At 39.7% G+C, this 18,598-nt stretch overlaps 1 protein-coding gene across 4 annotated transcripts in view; it reads left to right on the top strand.

The window, feature by feature from the left end:
• Positions 1–1,271: 1,271 nt before the first annotated feature.
• The window catches only part of LOC136772939 (protein phosphatase 1 regulatory subunit 3C-like), a 28,941-nt gene continuing 11,614 nt past the window's right edge, over positions 1,272–18,598 (top strand). The window contains exons 1-3 of one of the 4 annotated variants that reach the window (XM_066726203.1): positions 1,272–2,829; positions 17,211–17,462; positions 17,882–18,418. In XM_066726203.1, the coding sequence (XP_066582300.1) occupies positions 17,217–17,462; positions 17,882–18,418 (783 nt within the window). In that variant the 5' untranslated portion in view covers positions 1,272–2,829; positions 17,211–17,216. Of the gene's footprint in view, positions 2,830–3,496; positions 3,769–14,496; positions 14,782–17,210; positions 17,463–17,881; positions 18,419–18,598 lie in introns of those variants that run through there. The other 3 variants (XM_066726200.1, XM_066726201.1, XM_066726202.1) reach the window with 3 other exon arrangements.

Below are 18,598 nucleotides of genomic sequence, written 5' to 3'. Positions count from 1 at the left end.
ATATAGCTTAGGGCAAAGTATAGATGCAACAGTTGTTATTAAATTTGCATTTGATAGTTGAAAATGTTTTTAATGGAAAATTTGAATTAGATCTTCGCTGTATAAAACATTTCTTGTACACGTATCGCAGCGTTTGCTCACCTTCGATACCTCAAGACTCAAAGCTTATCTTATCAATTTGATTAACAAGACCAGTTAAACCCTGAGGGAATTTGTTCTTACAATTCTTCATCATTTATTTATAACCGGTGACATTTTTCTTCTGTTAAAATATTTTTACGCTTTAGACGAAAGATTCTATTCGTTTGCCAAAGGAACGCTAGCTTCTAATTTTAGATTTGCAATGACGATTATGCAATTGTATTTGTTACATAAACAAACATAAATAAATTATAAGAGACTAATGAAGTTCTTAATGTCAAGGATGAATTTTCAACGTAAACTTTTGAATAAATTTTTTTGCTTCCTCCTTTGTAAACTTTTTATCTACTCAATAATTTCTTTATCGTATACAAACGATATTAGTCATAGCCAATTTCTCAATTTTGCTGCAAACAGAATCCGATTCTATGTCCAAAGGTATAAAATATTGCATTTCATTGTATATAAGTGGACAACTTGGTAAATAACGGCGCGTCACGCCAGATAACTGCAAGCTAGGCTAGACTGGGCTAGATTACCTGGGTGATGGGTCTATTTAGCCTTTCGCATGTATACAACTACAGCAAATGAACCTAGGTCACTTTCCCTGAAAAAAGATTTAGCAAACCTTTTTGCACCTTTGTAATATCAAGTAAACACGTGACTCGCTATTCATAACGGATGAGTCACTGTGGCTATAATGCAGTTTGCCGCTTTTCCTTAATCTTGTCACAATAGTTGACCCCCTCACTCGAAATGACGATAATGTTTCTAAAATAAATAGGTGTATAAGCTGTAAATGTTCTCTGGCCTATTTTTGCTCTATCGCAGGTAATATTTTTAACGCGTTAACGAGTCTGTCGATCTCAACTGCGAAATATTTCCATTCGGAAATTTTAGCCTAAATTTATTCACTCAAGTCAGGTCGTCGAACACGATTTTCGCTGAATTTTGAAACGTGCCGTATGATGCAAAGCGTCAGGCTATCAAGTATTTGTAGCATCGCTAAAATAAATAACCTAGGGAAGAAAAAAAACACGTGTGCGTGAGGAGGGAAAAGGAAACAAGGGGAAAGGAATTACTTCGAATTTTATTGAACGTATGTACAAAATGGCGCCAATTTTGTAATGAATAAAAAGAAAAATGTAATTACCTTACAGTGCAAAAAAACTGTCGAAGCAGGACACATGTTTTTGCTTACAGCAGGATGAGCCGGTTGTTCGTCATACTTACATACAAACGCGATTTTTGAAAGTAGTTCGGTGAACGCACGCAAAGCGAACTTGTCGAACGACGACAAGCTGGTTGTTGCCTGTTGGTCGAGTCGGGTTAATCTCGTTTATTCATTTACGAGCGACAGAGAAGCGCCACCGGCAAGGATATCGGCGCCGCGAGACTGGCCCTGCTGGCGTGATCCACTCGACGTCCATTTTTAGCAAAGATTTCTTAACCTCCTATCTCCGTTCCTCACATAACCCTAAAAATCGCTTATTTAACTTCCTTATCAGCGTTTCGAACAATTCGTCGATCAATGATCTAGAAAATTTATCTGTAAGACCAATTGAAACGGAGCAGCAGTGTTTATAAACGAATCGCGATCCAATTCGACGGGTTTTTAGACTCGCGAAAAGAACCGGTGGTGATAAGGGGGTTTTGTCTAGGGGAGTGTGGGTGGAAGTAAATAGGCGAAAGAACTATAAGAAGTAGCGCGACAGTGGATGTTCCAGTATATTGCTCCAAGTGAATGTGTCTGTGCATGTGTGTGTGTGAGAAAGTAGAAGGTTGGGGGGGAGGGGGGCTAGCCAATTTACGGCGTCGACGGGGAAGATCGGCGACTGTGTGCCTGCGTTGGCACGGCACGTTAGGCACGTGTCCAAGAAAGCTTCTGATTCGCAGAAAGTCGACGATCACGTGAAGTTCACGCTGAGAACTTGCATTGCAAGTCGCTGTGCGCATGCGCGGCTGCGACGATCGTGCCGGCTCGACCCGGTCCGTTCGGTCGTGGTCGGTTGGCCCAAGCAACTCGACTCTCGAGATTCACGAGTCAAATCCGACCGACATCGAACGCGGGCCGATCAGTTCGTCGTCGCTACGGACGCAGACGCACTTGTACGACACGCGTACAGTGTGCAATAATAACTAATTCCACGCAAAACCAAACCCTCGCCAGAGCCGAGAAGATTCTCCGCAATCTTTCATACCGATTCGTCACTAGAATCGTACTATCTCTCGAAAACGTCCTCTTCCAGTGAAAGCTGAAGTACATACACGAGTCACTGAAATATTCTCTATGTATAATAGCAATAACTCATCATTTTCGAAAGGCCGATTTTCTCCGTACACCGAGGCAACGCGATAAATTACTCATTAACGTAGTGACATGGAATTAACGAGCTCGGAGAAAATATACTGACCACTCGTTCAAGTCTCTCGACGAAGATTTCGGGAAAAGCCGGAAAATATGCAGGAGAGCTCTGCCACGTAAGTTAGCGATTTTCGGTAAAAAAAAAGAAGAAAATAGAACGGAAAAGATAAGCTTCGAATGCATCGATAAAGAAAAGGTCGACTGTTTGGAATCTACGGTAGGAGCCGAAGAAGATAAGGGGAAGTGCATAGTTTTGTTTGTAGTGAGAAAAGGAGCAAGAGCGGAGTTACTCAGCAACGCTTCTTCGGTCCTTTTGACAAAACGTAAGTAACGGAACCGAACTGCATGCTCCATTTAAGTTCCAATGCGTTTATTTGCCGCTGCGCGTAATTTTCGCTACGTCCGTCGCATCGATTCATATTCCTACCGACGGGTCTCCAATTTCATTTGCATATCAATTTTATCTCCGTCAGGCCTCGCAGTGATTTAAACGCTTCGAATATTTTCATGTCGATCCCCGAAGAATATTTAATCGGACCGGTTGCTCTAATTGCGTCTCGTCGAGCCCTCTGGTTGTTTTTTTTTCATCGTTTGTATCGACGCGCACGTGTAATATACATGTTACGCTATTCGAGAGCGATAAAATAGCAAACTCGTCGGAATACAATTGAATTACAATCGTGTGGATATTATTGACGTAGAGGGATTGGAAATTGCGAGGAAGCTCTGTTTCTATTTTCGTTCGATCTGCTCGACGGTTCTGTCGTATCTTCGTGACAGCTACGAATGTTCTCCGTCCTCGAGCAGTCATTATTATATAAGTATAGTACATTTTAATGTACTATACGGATGACAAGAGTTCGTCGCGTTTGATGCGCTCCGTCAATTGGCGCGCTGCATGTATGCGCGCGCAGCTTTCTCTCTCTCTCTCTCTTTCTTTCTTTCTTCTCATTGGTCAGTCTGTGTATATGTTAGCGACCGGTGTATGAATGAAGCCAGTCGTCGGATAGATCGGTCCTGCGAAACTTACCGATCCTTCTGAGAAATCGACGAAAAAACGCGACTGCATTGATAAATACTTGGTGAATCGTGTCTCATTGAATTTCCAGTTTGTTTTATCGCGACGGAAACTAAGAGAGTGTAGCAAGACAGCAACGGTACTTAAAATTCGGAGCGTGTCCTCTATCGAGCACAGTGCGCCAATACAATATAAACATTTGCGTACATCCATAATAATAACATCCATGTTATTGGAGGCAAAGGTAAGGTGTAACTCGAACAGAGCGATTGATTCAATTGGATGAAGATTTTAGATTGCATCGATTGAACGTTGTAATTGCCAGTGGCAAATAAAATGATCGAGGGAGCAAAACAGACAAATCTAGCTCGATTGCCGGATGGAAATAGATTGTGCGCGAGACTTAAATAGTTACGGCAAATGCGTTTGTACTGCGAACTCGAATAGTTTGCTGCTGGGCGGATGTCGAAATGGCTTTCATATATGTTATTTAGTATGTAGTGCAAAATCTATAAATGAACTGCCCACGCATCGCCCGCTGAATTGGATTGAAAGCTCTCTCTTTCTCTGATCTTATTAGCGTTTCTCGGCGCTTGCGTGTGCATGTGTGTGTGTGAGTGTGATTTTTGTCGTTGGTACGCAGCTCATTGAAGAAATCGCGGATGAAAGCTCTGGAAAGTGCCAAGAGATGCTTTTATCGTGAGAATAAAGAAAATCGACTGGTAAGATTAACGCGTACAGTGGGAATGACATGGAACGTCGTTGTTTTATTGTTTAATCGAAGCGAGCGTGCATTATTGTTTAATCAGCAACCGAACGAACGAGACTGATTGGCTGGTTGCTGACCTCACGACAACTGAAACGTAAATAAGCGCCGTTTTCTTTCACGCCATTTCACTCGCCGAACATTTACGAGCTCCGTGGACAAATTCGATTAGTTAATGACGATTGATAACAATTATTTTTTCACTACCTAATCACATCGCAAGTTCTCTCGATTTTCTTCTCTTTTCTTTATCGCATCATTCGATTTTTTCCTTCTCTCCGCCGGCTCTTCATCTAAACTTGTTATTTCTTACATTTTTACATTGCAGTGTCCAGTCACGTCTCCCTTACAAGCCTTGTGAACAATCGATTAGTTAATACTAGATTTACAGACTGACATGAGCCAATTTGACTGGTTACAAGATTTTTTCCAGTTATCGATTAACGTAAATGTACGATTGTAACAATTTATGGTACTCTAATTCGAGTCCGTGCTAATTAAACAATCCAATTTTTTCAATAAGTTTAATTGGTTTTAATTCAGTTTTAGCTTGTTAAAATAATTCGATATCTACCTACACTAGTTCTAGTGTTAACAACTAACTGTTCATTACAATTGTATTTTTTCTCAATTAATTCCGCTCGTGTTACAATCGGTACTAAATTACACCGAACTATATGTCGGCGTAAGAGAAAATCCTGCATAATCTATAAATAAGCATTTAAGCTTCACTAGATTCTTCCTCTTGCTTCTTTCTTCTCTTAGGAATTTAACGGAGAAAATACGCATCGTCTTAAATGTGACGTAGCAATAAGCAGTAAACCTGGGATAACATTTTCTAATCTGTCTAGTTAATTACTACGTTACGCTTAAACCGCCCACGCAATTTTTCCTTATCCACTTCACTCTTCTTTAAAGCCTGTTATTCCTTATGAGTTTCCATCACAATTTTAGTCACGTTTCACAGTATACGCTCGTTAAAAGAGAGAACCTGAATATCAATTTACCAATAAACCTCGCCACCAATTATGCAATTTTTCCCTTGGCCAGTACACAGCCAGGCAGAGCCCTTTTACAACTTCCAATTCAAATCATTCCAGCGTGAACAATTGGTATTCGAGGACAAATATAAATTTCTTCTCTCGTGGGATTTAGGATTGGTCCAAAGCTTGAAAGCATTTTCCAATCTTGAAAGTCGAGAGTTGGGTATTTCTCGAGAAAACCGGAACGGCCACTCGGTAGAATGCGTCCCTCCCCTCCTTTAAAAGGAGCACCCCTAACATGCTTTCTCGTCTCTCGAGACCAAACGCTCTGGCAGCCATAATATCAACTCATACACTGCCGCCTTCCGGAGAAAGTTCAGTATCTGAAACTAGAAACAAAAATCGTCATTAACGATTTGCTTGAATGGAGAAAGAAATCGATTAATTTCACGTGATGTACTTACAATAGAACACTACAAAGCATGGGAAGAAGCATACCACCAAAGTTTACATTTGTTATCGTGCACGCCGAGTGTACAAACTCTGATGCCCTAGGAATTCCTGGCGTCGCTTGTCTCACCAAGATTAGACTATCGTTGGATGTCTAATTGTATAATAATGGAGTTTATCTTTCTGCTGAGACATCTCGTCTACCTAAATACCGAACCCCAGTCTACGGTACTTTTCTCTCACGTGATTCGTGAATGTCGTTACGTTAGATGCTTAAGTTTCGCTGAGATGTATGTACGAAAGTTTATCAGCTGGCGCCTAAAATCACGAGACGAGACGCCTGTCGACAGCAGCGTTTTGATTATGATCGACTCGTATGATTCGCTAGTATCGTTGCGTCAGCTAAAACTCCAGCCAGCCAAGAAACATGCTAAAAGCGTGCAAAACACAAGCCTAACCTCAAACGTGACCCGAACGCGCGACCATTCCAACTAATCTAGGGTTGCGTTTATGTCGGAGATGCAATAGACGATTAGAGTGGCAATGAAAGCTATATAGATGTAGAATAACTTTATAATTTTCTTCCTTTTCCTATCATCTTTTATGTCTTCAACGTAAACGCGCAGGTACCTTAACGTCCCGAACACATTTACACAAAATCTCACCAATTCAAATCGCCAGATGTCGCGACTCGCGAGTGGCGAATGTCGCGACAACGGAAATGCAACGGCAAAAATCGGAACTACTCAGTGTCTATTTTTCGCTCAACTGTTGGAATAGTACAGTAAAGAGTGTGTGAGGTGAAACGAGGAAACATATTACTTTTAATTAATTCTAATTGTACCAGTGCAGCAAAAAAATTATGACTGTGCTAATAATCGTGCAACAGTCCACGGACTTTCAGTGCCTTCCACTTGTATACGCGAATCTAACCTCAACTATGACCCATGGCGCGACGGCGCGGCCACGCAGCCACCCTAACTATCCTAACTGATTAAAATCACGAATACCGTTGCGTCAGCGAAAATTTCGTCTAGCCGTGAAATTTGGTAACCCTAGTAGCAAAAAATTAGGTCATTACGGCTAATTTCACTATCGCGAAAACGCGCGACTGCGCGCGACTCATCACAGTTTCCCAGTTGCACACGAGTCTAACCTCAACTGTGACCCCATCGCGCGCCACCCTAACATTCGAATCGCGAGCGTCCATTAATCTCAACTTCATTCGCGAATATAAATAATCCCTTCAACACGCTCGTTTAAAATAATGACTCGTCGAATAAATGTCGCCTCTCACTGACTATTTCGAGTCTCATTATTTATCAAATAAATGTTATCTGAAAACTCTAGGTAGATTGACTCAAGCTATCCATGAATGGAACCACCGAATAGAACAAAAACTTTCTTGCAAGGATTTAGCGGTTGGATCTGCCTTACGATTAAAAACAGCAAAACAAAGAAACAAGTCTGTTAAAAGCTAACGAGAAGAATAAAGTGGAACAAAAAAATTCTTTTATAATCCAGGGCTTTCCTGATCGTTCGACGATCAATAGGTTATGTTTGGCGATAATAGTACTACGATCGATATAAAATTCACCGATAAGAATAATCAAATTGGAAACGATAACATTGAAGATATACGCGTATGCAGTATGTATTTGTGTATAAATAAACTTATAAAGAAGCTAAACAATCGCGCAGACAGTCGAAAATCATTGTCGGAATTATGTAAGAATTATTATCGTGTGATATAATTTTCTGTATATTCATTCCTAATCTGTGTTGTGTTCTCCATGGTCATAGATAAAAAAAGGTCTTATGGTAATTATAGCCGAGACATCGGGGCTATCAAAAATTCTCTCAAAAGGGAATTAATCTACGATCTAAAAGTAGCACAAAGACTATTTCCATATGTTATAGTTTAGCACTGGTTCTTTATCGTGAATTCAGCAACTGGTCTACGAGTTTTTAATTGATTAGGCGTTCGTAATCATAGATCGTATTACGTAGTACACGTTATAGCATGCACATACTGGAAAAAATCTATGGAAATAAAACGCTCGGCGTATGTAGAAGGGGACAAGCGTCTTACGATAAAAGAATATCGTTCTTTTATCGCGTGGTTAATTTTAGCATTGCAACTTCTTTAGCTACAAATTTCTTAGCTGTCCCGTAAGTGTTACAAAACTCTAACTACAAACTTATCGGTCTGTTGCTGCCATAGGTCTCGCTTAATTACCTTCATTAAATTATAACGAGATAATCGTTATTATTTTACCAGTAAACATTGGTAATCCCTGCGTCCATAGTCACACGACAACTTTACGACATTCCGTCAATCTTCAAACGGCTGAGCGTCATATCGTTCGCCTCAATTCGTTTCCTTGATTTTTCAGCCTCGACGGGCGCTAATTAGATTTGGAAAAATCTCGAGAAAAATTGCGCTAATCGCTGTTATTGTAAAACGTATATTAGCAGCAAGCGCAATTTCTTATGATAATTGGTCTAAGTGGCAACTATTAAATGCGATTACTGATATCATGCTAGATCGACGCTTTGATTAATATAGAAGCTCCAAAATAAATCATAGTTTTTATTAGCATAATTCTCCAATCTAACCACTCCACTCCTTCTATTTCAATCATTGAACTCGATTGGCCAAAATTGCTCACTTCATCATTTACAAATAGTCGCTATAAGTCCTCTTCGCTTCATTTATTTTCATTGGAAATTTCCACTGGATCTAATCACACTAGTGTCACTCGACATTGATAAAAATACAAATTTGTATCATTCTGTCCGAGAGGCGCCGAGTTAATTAATCATTACAGTTTCTTCTACTCGAGTTTTAAAACTATATTAACTAAAACTGTTCACTATGTGTGTTTACAAACAACTAAAAAGTCCTATTTTCATTGGAAATTTCCATCGGATGAAATGAAACTCTGGTGTCATTCTACATTAGTAAATATACAAAGTCGAATACAGGGTGTTTACTTTAACTCGTCCTGGAGGGTGAAAACAAAAATTCATTTATTTGCGTAACTATATGAGATATCAAATTTTTGCATGAAATCTTTTCGGAAGCTCTTTCTATTTACATCCAAAAAGGTAGTATGCAAGAAACTTGTATTTCTGTTGGAAACATAGATAAATGCTCTTTTACGTTCACGCTCTGCGACCAGTTAAAGTAAACACCAATGTAAACAAGAGTTCTCTACAAAATCTCTCCTTAATTAAATCGTTCTGGAAACTGACCATTCATTCTGAGAAGAACCAACCGAATTATTCTTTTATTTCAGTCACTGAACTCGATTGAACAAAAAATAATCACTACGAATTTTTGCAAGTAGACGCCAAAGCTTGTTTTCATTCATTTATTTTCGGTGGAAATTTCCAGAAGATTCAATCACACGTCGAATGTGATAAAAAATTGGCAAAAATACAAATTCGTATAATATATAAATACAAGCGTTCTCCAAGAAATCTATCCTTTACTAGGCTATTTTAGAAATTGATAATCCTGCTTGAGAAGCGCCGATTGAATTAATCGCACGTTTGTAATTCTCGAGATGAGAGACTCGTAACGGGTCTTTAATTATATATTCCCCGAGTATTTTTAGCTTTCCACGCGAGTCTTTGGAGAAACGGACGGGAATAAAAATGGCACGTGCGATTTATTTTGATTCGGCCGTGTCGTGTTTTTCGGTTATTTAGGTAGTTTCGCGGTGCAGAGACGAAGGAGCAAATTTTCCAAGCGTGAAAAATTTCGAGTCCGGTTGTGCCCACGCCTCGACACTTCCCACGCCACGTGGTCACTTGGAGAGACACGGAAGAAAATCGGGTTCTGCCGGAAGTGCATTTTTCCTATTTAAATCGAGATATCCTGCTTGCTTTTGCCCGTTCGTCGAATAATTTGCAATTTTTTCATTTTCCTCGCCTATTACACTATAGTATCAATTTGCTCGAATTTATATAACTTATCAATTGACGATTAGATTCTGCACTTTTACGTTCGATGCTTGGTTGACCTTTTGCACCCGAAGTCAGAGGTCCTGTGGGTGCTGGACATAATTGGATCTCGACAATAAATGATGGGTGAACGAGAGAGGTGAAGGAGAGAGTTTTTATAAGTGAGAGAGAGAGAGAGAGAGAGAATTTAATATAAAATATAGAAACAGTCCTCTTGTGCCAATTAAACTCAATTGCAATCGCGCGATACTATCGAAACTCTTGAAATTTTTCTATTTTATCAAGCGGACTTTCCAACCGCGATAATGATTTTTCGTTAGCGTCAGATCGAGAATAGAGTTTTTCGCAGGGTTTTCGTCGCTGTTCGCGCGTTTGACGTCGCGGAGGTCGAATCTGTCCTCTTATCACTTACTTTCTGGTTCGAAGCAGCACGATAACCGACATCCTCGCGGTGCCCCCCTCCTCCCCTCATCCCCCTCCGATCAATCGCGGAATTATACCGGACAAAGTTTAGTCGCCGAAAACGTCATCGAAACTCACCACTAACGCGGAAAAAACTTGTTCTTATTTACCAACACTCGTCTCAACAGTATCAAAAAACGCGCTTTGTCCAATTGACTCTTAAATATATATATGTACGCGCGTAATAAAGACCGTTGGCCGGAAAGAATAAAGGATAGGTGGGGGGGGGGGGTGTAAAATCTGAATAGACAGTTTCTATTTAATCATTTTCGGGTACAAAGTTTCCCATAGTTTTATATATACTTTTGTAGTTGATTAGCTTTTAAATATTACTCGTAATGACGACTGTTTGCTAGAAAAATCAAGGGGGAGAAAAACTGAATGGATAATTTATATTGAATTATATTTTTCGTTGATAAATCATTATTTTTCAGGTACAAAGTTTACCACACTTTCCATAACTTTGTACAATTAACCGTTAACTATGACGCGTAAGAAAACAGTTGGCCAGAGAGGACAAGAGGGGGGGGATAAAAACTTAACAATTTACGTTGAATAATTTTCCGTCGATAATTCACTATTTTTCCTGCACAACATTTTCCACATTTTCCATAATATACTGATTCACTTTACGACACCCCAGAACTAGAACCTAAAAATTCGTTTATCTGCTCAAGTCTAAGAGATATGAATTTTTGCACAAGACCTCTCCGATTGTAAATATACGTAATGAAGCTTCGAATATAAGCGCCATGCAAACATTAATTTCTTTTTTTAATTAACCAGATAACATTTTTTACGCGTCTATGGGGGGCTTGTTTTGACGCGCCTCACCATGGATTAAAAATAGAAAACTTGTTTAAAGATTTTGCCTAATTTATGGATAGGATTTTTGAGAGAAATAACTGGTCTGTTTGGGAGCTTTCTCGGTGTGGGATTCAAAGTGGCTCTGCTCCTTTTACTTTTCGTTAAGGATCACAACGGCCACTGGCATGTGCTCGTCACGTGGCCACATTGGTATTCGGACCCGATCAGAAATAAATACAAACGACACGTTCGAGCCGGGATTTTAACGTTTCTACACGATACAACAGCAGGCCACGATTTCGCCAGACGATTCGCTGGATATCTCGCATGCGTTCTATTTGCGATCGCTCTTGCAATTATTAGAACATACTTGAAAAGGGAAAAGAATTTGCCAGCATTGTTTTGCTACGTGTCTCGTGATTATCTCGTGACTCGAACGCTCGACACTGATAAGACCACTGCATAAACGATCTATTTTCTGCTATTTTACATTGCGATAGTGATAATTATAGGCGCCCGAGCTCTTGGAGGATTCCCACTCCCCGATCGCTCTAGACCAATTCTGTTTTTTGTTTTTTCGACATCTACAATAAAATTCACAAAAATTTCATTTACGCAAAGAGATAATCTTAATGCGCTGGGTTTACGCACTTTTTCCAACTGTTTTTAACAAACTCTTTTACTGTTGATTACGATTAGTTTTTTTATAATTATAATAGTAATTATTAAAATATTTGACTGTGTTTATGGGTGTAAATTGTGTTCTTATGAAATTTTTGGGTTTTGGCCAGTTTTTCATTTTCGTGTCTATAGTAATTCCGGTTTTATAAGAGTAAATGTCCATAAGAGCCAGGACAAAAATTACCCAGTCATCGCACTATTTCCGAGTTTCTTGATTTAGAATTAGTCAGCTGCATCCGATGCTGCATCTTCGCGCTGGAACAAAATTTTTCTAAGCTCTGGACAGAACCGATTTTGAATCAAATTTACTGAAATTTTATTCAGGCTGAAGGATGGTTTTACAAATTTTATTTTCGAGGATTTTACGTCTTCTCGTTATTACCAAGTCTTTTTGTTTACTCTCGCTTATATTTTTGCGCTGGCACAGCATTATTTTTTGCTTAAACGTACAATCGATCTGCAATTATGTTTATCAACTTTTTTCTATATATAGATGTGTAGCATAAAATGATGATTGTTTTTTTTTAAAAGGAAAACGACCATAAGTGAAGAGATAAAAATTACGTAGTCCTCGTACCATTTCGTCGTTTCATGATTTAAATTTAGTCAGCTGCATCTTTGCGCTGACACAGCCGCCCTTGGAGCGCGTCCAGTTGTTATATATATGTATATATATTTAAATGGCGAAACGGCAAAGCTACAGCAAGAGTTTAAATCTAATTTTAAGCGCGATGTTTGACAATAGCGAAACACGAATCAAATGTCACGACTGTTCCTCTCGACTGGTCCGAATCTTTGCATTTTGTTTTAAAACGTTAAAATTAAATGGTTAAACGTATGCGTGTATATACGAAAGATAAAATAGAGCAAGAAAGAGGGAAAAGTTTGAGATGAATGCACGTTTTCTCGTCCCGAAGATTCCTACTCGTGACGAAAAAAAGAGTCGATAAGAGTGATAAGAAAGCACCTTGTGTAAGAAAAGAATGTTCAATGTGAAATATCGCGAGTTAATTAGATTCACGCGGGAATTTGTGATTGGACGGTATTGTTCGTTTAATTGGTTGCGAGATATTGCTGAGTAAAGTCTTCAGAGAGTAACGTATATTTTTTGAATGTACAGAGTGATACTAAAATTATTGTCAATTTGAAATTTTCTAATATTTTAAGTAATTATAAACAAAAAGTTCCTCTAGCATTTTTTAATTACGCCTTTAATTAAGAAGATATCAGGGATAAAGATTTGCTTAATTCGAAGCTTCCTATTGGGAGATTGATTGGTGACCTCCCATTGGTTGTAAAAAAACGATGTAGCCAATTAGAAGCCTCGACTTAACAGACTCTCAATCTTTAACCTTTACAGTCTTGACGTGTTTTTATCTACTTTTTTGTTTTAACTACTACAACTTTTTCTTTAACGTCATTGGGTTAAACGTGGAAAATTTAACCACCACCATCGCATCACTGTATTGACTTCCGGGATTGGAAAATTTAATATTTTCTTGAGTAGAGGTTATATTGAAAAATATTTTAGGACCTTTTATCTAGAATAATCGTGTCTGGTTAACTCATGCTAAACTAATTAATTCATTAGAGCCAATGATTTTATAAGAATCAAATTTTTAAACAATTTCTTACGTAGCCATTAATTAAACAGTCATCGAGAATGAAAAAATGCTTGGATTCTCCAATTAACTACCGGATGACCTATGCCTGACCGATAGGACAAGGTCATCGACGAGTCACACGACCAATAAAAGGTTTAAAAAGAAATAATTTTTAATCCTTAACAACTTTTTAATTAAGGGCTAAACACAAAAATAGCACAAGAACTTTACTCTTGAAATCACTCACTCTATACAAATTTATCACTTTGACAAAACTCAACGAAGCACCCTGTACATATATACATACAGAGCGCAACTGATTTTCCTTCACCTACTTTATATTTCGTATATCGAATTCCCGAGCAATTGAGCAATAAATCCACATTTTCCACCTGCTCCTTCGATCAAATCCTATACAATCACAACGACGAAACGCTCTTAAACTTTCATTCCATCCTTCACTCGTCGAAATACATTCAACACTGTTTACTCCTACCGCATCTTTCGTCGTTATTCTAATTTTAGAGAAAGAGAGACTCATTGTTAAATCTGGACTCGATGGTGTTAGGCGATAAGCGTCGAAAATTTATTGCGATAATGACGGAGGGAAGAGAAAAAAAAGTAATAAAAGAGGAAGAAACAACGAGATCGAATTGGGATTAGCAGACGCTATTTGTGAATCAGTTTGGGTGAACGTCGGAATCGGAAAATTCCGAATCCGATGTAAAAGAGGCATGACGATTGGTCTGATATAATAGGAAAGTTTTTCTGGACGACCCTCGGTTACAGGCTTTGACCCGAGGGACGATAAATTAATAATCCCGCCCAGCAAAAATATCGCGATCGACGAAGATCAACGGGAAGAACTAAGTACGGGGGTGGGGACGAGAGGAAGCAGCCAATGGTCGTTTGAGAATCCGCGAGAAAGAAAAGATGAGAAAAATGCTAGATAAGCTCTCTTCTCTCTTTTCAACGGGAGACGAAACAGACTCGATTGTCCTTGAAGATGTCGCTTCGACGTCGCCACGAATCTTCCGCTTCCTGACCTCGACCCTAAGTTTCAACCAGAAGATCTCTGTCAATATTATTGATACACGTGTCATGCATTTCCGCCTTCGCACTGCATGTATACGTAATCTCAGAAATTTATCTCCATCTCTTCCGTAATATTGCCCCAGATCATCACTGTCACGTGCGCCACGTCGTTAAAGTCGCCGTCAACCGAACGACACTTGGTACTCCTCAGTCTTGCACCGTCCAGAATACTTGCGATTCCCGGCCAACTCCACCGGAATATTGTCAAACGCGAACAGAGTGAAGTTAGTTTGTTTCCGCAGTGACTTCAGTGACTTTTATTCGTCGAGTTTCGAATAAGTGAAGAGTAGAGGAATAAATTATATTATATATAGACATTTTTACACATTTTTGGATAAAATTTATCTCAACTTGCCATTTTCGTTACTGTGAAACGTTCGTTATTCGTAAGTTTGTTCGATCAAGGAAAAGGATTTGAAAAGATAAACTGTATAACAGTGAGTGTTCTTCCTATGTACTTTGCAAAGTCAAAGAAATTTTTTAAGTTTTGAAAACGATTCTTCTTAGTATCTATGTGCAAAATGGAAAATGTCGCTTTTACTCCTCGATTCATCCACGACGAACGTGTCGTTTCCCTTGGATCAACTTTATTTCGAGAGTTCAACGTTATATTCTTATCTTAATTCGCGTAACATCCTCTGACATTTACCGCGAAACGTCTCATGCCAGATACGAGGTGGTACGATACATTCTCAATATTGATATTCATCGTGCAATTGTGTGCGTGTGCTCGTTATTTGCTACCGAAAGAAGAAAAAAGTCAAACGTGAATCGTATTGAAATTAGCAGCTGACCATACGTCATCCCTGAATATCACGTTGTTCTTGAAGTGGACTTAGCATGGATCTCAGCTCTTTTGCATGGCTTTGCTCTCCTTCGAATTTGGTGCACACAATACAATTGGCCATCTGCCAAGGATGTTCGTTTATGCAAATAAATTGCATCACTGGTTAAATCCATTAACCATATCCTCCGCTCGCTGATGTTCCGCGAATGTTCCTGGGACGTTTATCTGCAGATTTCTGTCCACCATCGCCTTCCAAAACAACCATTTTCATGCGTCACAAAAATAATTTCGGTATTTTTTCCCGGCCAAAGAAAACAAAAACAGAAGATGTTTAAGTTAACGATAAAAACTTATCTACAAAATTGTCAAGCACGCAAATCTGATTCCATTAACGATCATCGCCTCGTTGACATTCCGCGAATGTTCCTGGGACGTTTATCTCGATACTTCTTCGCACTAGCGTATTGCCAGAATAGCATTTTCCCCATCGCGAAAAAAACCTGTTATGTATTTTTTTCTCGTCTTGAAAAGAAGAGAGAGAATTTTAAGCAAACGATAAACGCTTATCGACAAAATTTTCAAGTACGCGAAACTGCAGAGTTTAAGAAGCTTGCCACAATGGTACGTGTGTCTCGTTTTAATCTGAATTTTTGCGGTTGTCTTACGCGTCTGGTTCTGGTCTGGTAACCATCGGATCTGGTTTGTTAACTGCTCGGAGGTCAGGAAGAGAGCTGATGAGTTCTATTTCTGTACTGGGCTCCCCCAAAGTCATAAAATTACTGGTCAATTTGCACGGTGGAATTACTCGGCAATTTTTACCGATTAAATAACATAGCAACAAATTGCATTGAATCACAGCTACGATTAAGCTGTCAGTGTATAATAGCAAGATCTAAATGGTTGTTTTTTCCATTTGGCCAGCGAGTCAAAGGAGAAAAACTTTGATATTGATGACTGGCTCTAGTTAGTTCCTCAAAGCTCCGCCAGATGGCAAAGGCTGATAGCTCTCTCGCTAGATGTCGATGGGCGAACCGATGGATGATGGAGAATCATAGTAAAACGTTTCTTAATCGTGAGACTGTAGCTTTGATCTCTCAAGATCTCCTCTAGATTGGAGCGATACTGACCTAGATAAGATTTCTACGTCACCTTGTTCGAGCTATCCTGTCAAGTGTTGTGATCCAGATAATTTCTTTGCTTATATATATGTATACATCAAAAACTTATCGTCCCTGGTAATCGATTAACGTTACGTAGCCTTCGAAAAGTCAAACCTTGTCCTCGACAATAATTACATTCCTCTCGACGTACGAGAATAATTAAAATTTCATGCAAACATTTACGTAAGAATTGTCCAAAGCTCAGTGTGAAGTTTCGCGAATAAAAATACAGTGCTTTGAGGCCGGGAGTGTAAAATTAAAAATAGATAGAGCCGCGAGTTGTTAAATAAAAATATGCGTTTCCGTTCTCAAGATGTTTCTCTCTCTCTCTCTCTCTCTCTCTCTCATTCTCGTATTTTTTATTATTTCTTCTGCACCGATAAGATACACGAGTCGAGAGTCTTCGATATATCCAGGTGTAGAGCGCATGTACGTAAATTATAATCTGAAGAGCACGCGAAAATATCTGCCTTTTTTTACGAGCACGAACCAATCACGTGATAAAACATTCCTCGAGCACGAAGCTGTATCCCCGAAATTCTACAGAGCTCCTGACTATCGCGATCGTTTGCATAATCCTTCTTTTTTACGAGTCATCGACAATCCTGCGAATTTCAATTGCCGAGATTATGCAAAAACGTTAAAGCGTCATTAAAATTGTAATTAGCATCGCGTGGCGCCACACTGTGTTCGTCCAATGAAATCGAACGATCGTGGATGAAAATAACTCGTCGTTGATGGTACGCTACGTATATTGTAAAATGGATCCCGGAGGTTGATGAATAAAACTAGTATGCTATGTATACATCTTTTAACAATGAAGCTACCATTTGGTGGTCGAACGATCCTTATTTTAAGTATAAACGCATAGGAAAGGACTCTTCAGGTTTTAACGTTGAAATTTGTCTTGTACTTTCAGATCTAAATGTGTTCCATAGCAATGCCGGCCGAACTACTTCTGGGGCACAGCCCTCCGGTCTATAGTTCCCTGCTGTATTCGCCTCTGGTGGTGACCGGAGCACCGATTGCTACCAGATCGGTGCCACCGAGAATAAGACCGTGCCTTTCCACGGGGTCATTGGCCTTGGACAGCTTACGCAACAGCAACGATGGAAATAGACAGAAGAAGAGGGTTGTCTTTGCCGATGATCGTGGTCGACCACTCACTCAGGTACGATGGACTCTTTAAAAGAAAACTAACCACATACAAAAAAAAAGAATTAAATGAACGAAACTCACGAGCAAAACTGCCCTTCGTCCAAACAACGAATTAACTCTCATTGAAGAAAAAAATACGGTTTCTCATTTCAAGGACGAACACTACATCCAAATTACAGTACGAATACAGATTTATCTATTTTACATAAGATTATCATCGATATAATGACCAACTTTACACGAAAATTACAATATTTTTGTCAATCGTTATTTTAACGAAGAAGAATGCAAATGAATAAAGTTTTGTTATATCGATGAGAATGAAGTCAGTATATACGAAAGTTTGATATACTCATTGGTTATTAAGAGTGCTCGATTGATGGCGAAAGAAGCTGAAGAAAAGATTGTAACGGTTAATATTGTGGATTTCAGGTACGCGTCATGTCGGAGCCGAGCAACGTTCCTCCATTATGGACCTCGGGTTATCTGGCAGGAGTAGTGAGGGGCACGGTACTCCGCACGAAAGTGGAGAAGGAGAACAGCAGCGAGCCTGCGGAGGTAGCCGAGGATGCTCCACCACCTTGGCAGTTGACCTTCCCTCAGCCAGCCAGCGACTACCTGGCCTTCCGCCACAAATTGGACCAGGAGAACGTCAGCTTGGAGAACGTGATCCTCCGGGAACCGGAGCAGAGTCTCGTTGGTACCATCAAGGTCCGTAATCTCGCTTACAACAAGGAGGTGGCTGTGAGGACCAGCAGCGACTCCTGGCAGACTCACGAGGACGTGACCTGCAGCTACGTCGAGCAACCAGGCTCACCGGTCCTCATTCTCTACGACACCTTCCGTTTCAGACTGAACCTCCCAGTGAACTCGAACAAGATCGAATTCTGCGTTAGATTCAAAACCGACGGGCAGGAGTTCTGGGACAACAACGATGGCAACAATTACGTCGTTACCAAGAGACCAGAGGTAATTGATAAAAGAATATTTTATTCCTGGCTGGACGCAGAGCCAGCAATGTGTCTCTCTCTCTCCCTGTGCTTTCGCTTAACAGAATCCTAAGCTTTTGCGCGAACCAGCTGCCTCGCGTTGGTCTTGTGCTATTTATAGTAGACGAGCTGTTGCGCTAAGAGAATTTTCATTTGAAAG

Source organism: Prorops nasuta, unplaced genomic scaffold, assembly GCF_024137725.1.
Source record: "Prorops nasuta isolate Cenicafe-Biocafe unplaced genomic scaffold, Cenicafe_Pnas_1.2 PNAS00004, whole genome shotgun sequence".
Taxonomy (NCBI): Eukaryota; Metazoa; Arthropoda; class Insecta; order Hymenoptera; family Bethylidae; genus Prorops; species Prorops nasuta.
The sequence above is the reverse complement of the archived record's forward strand: the minus strand, read 5'-3'. Positions and strand labels throughout refer to the sequence as shown.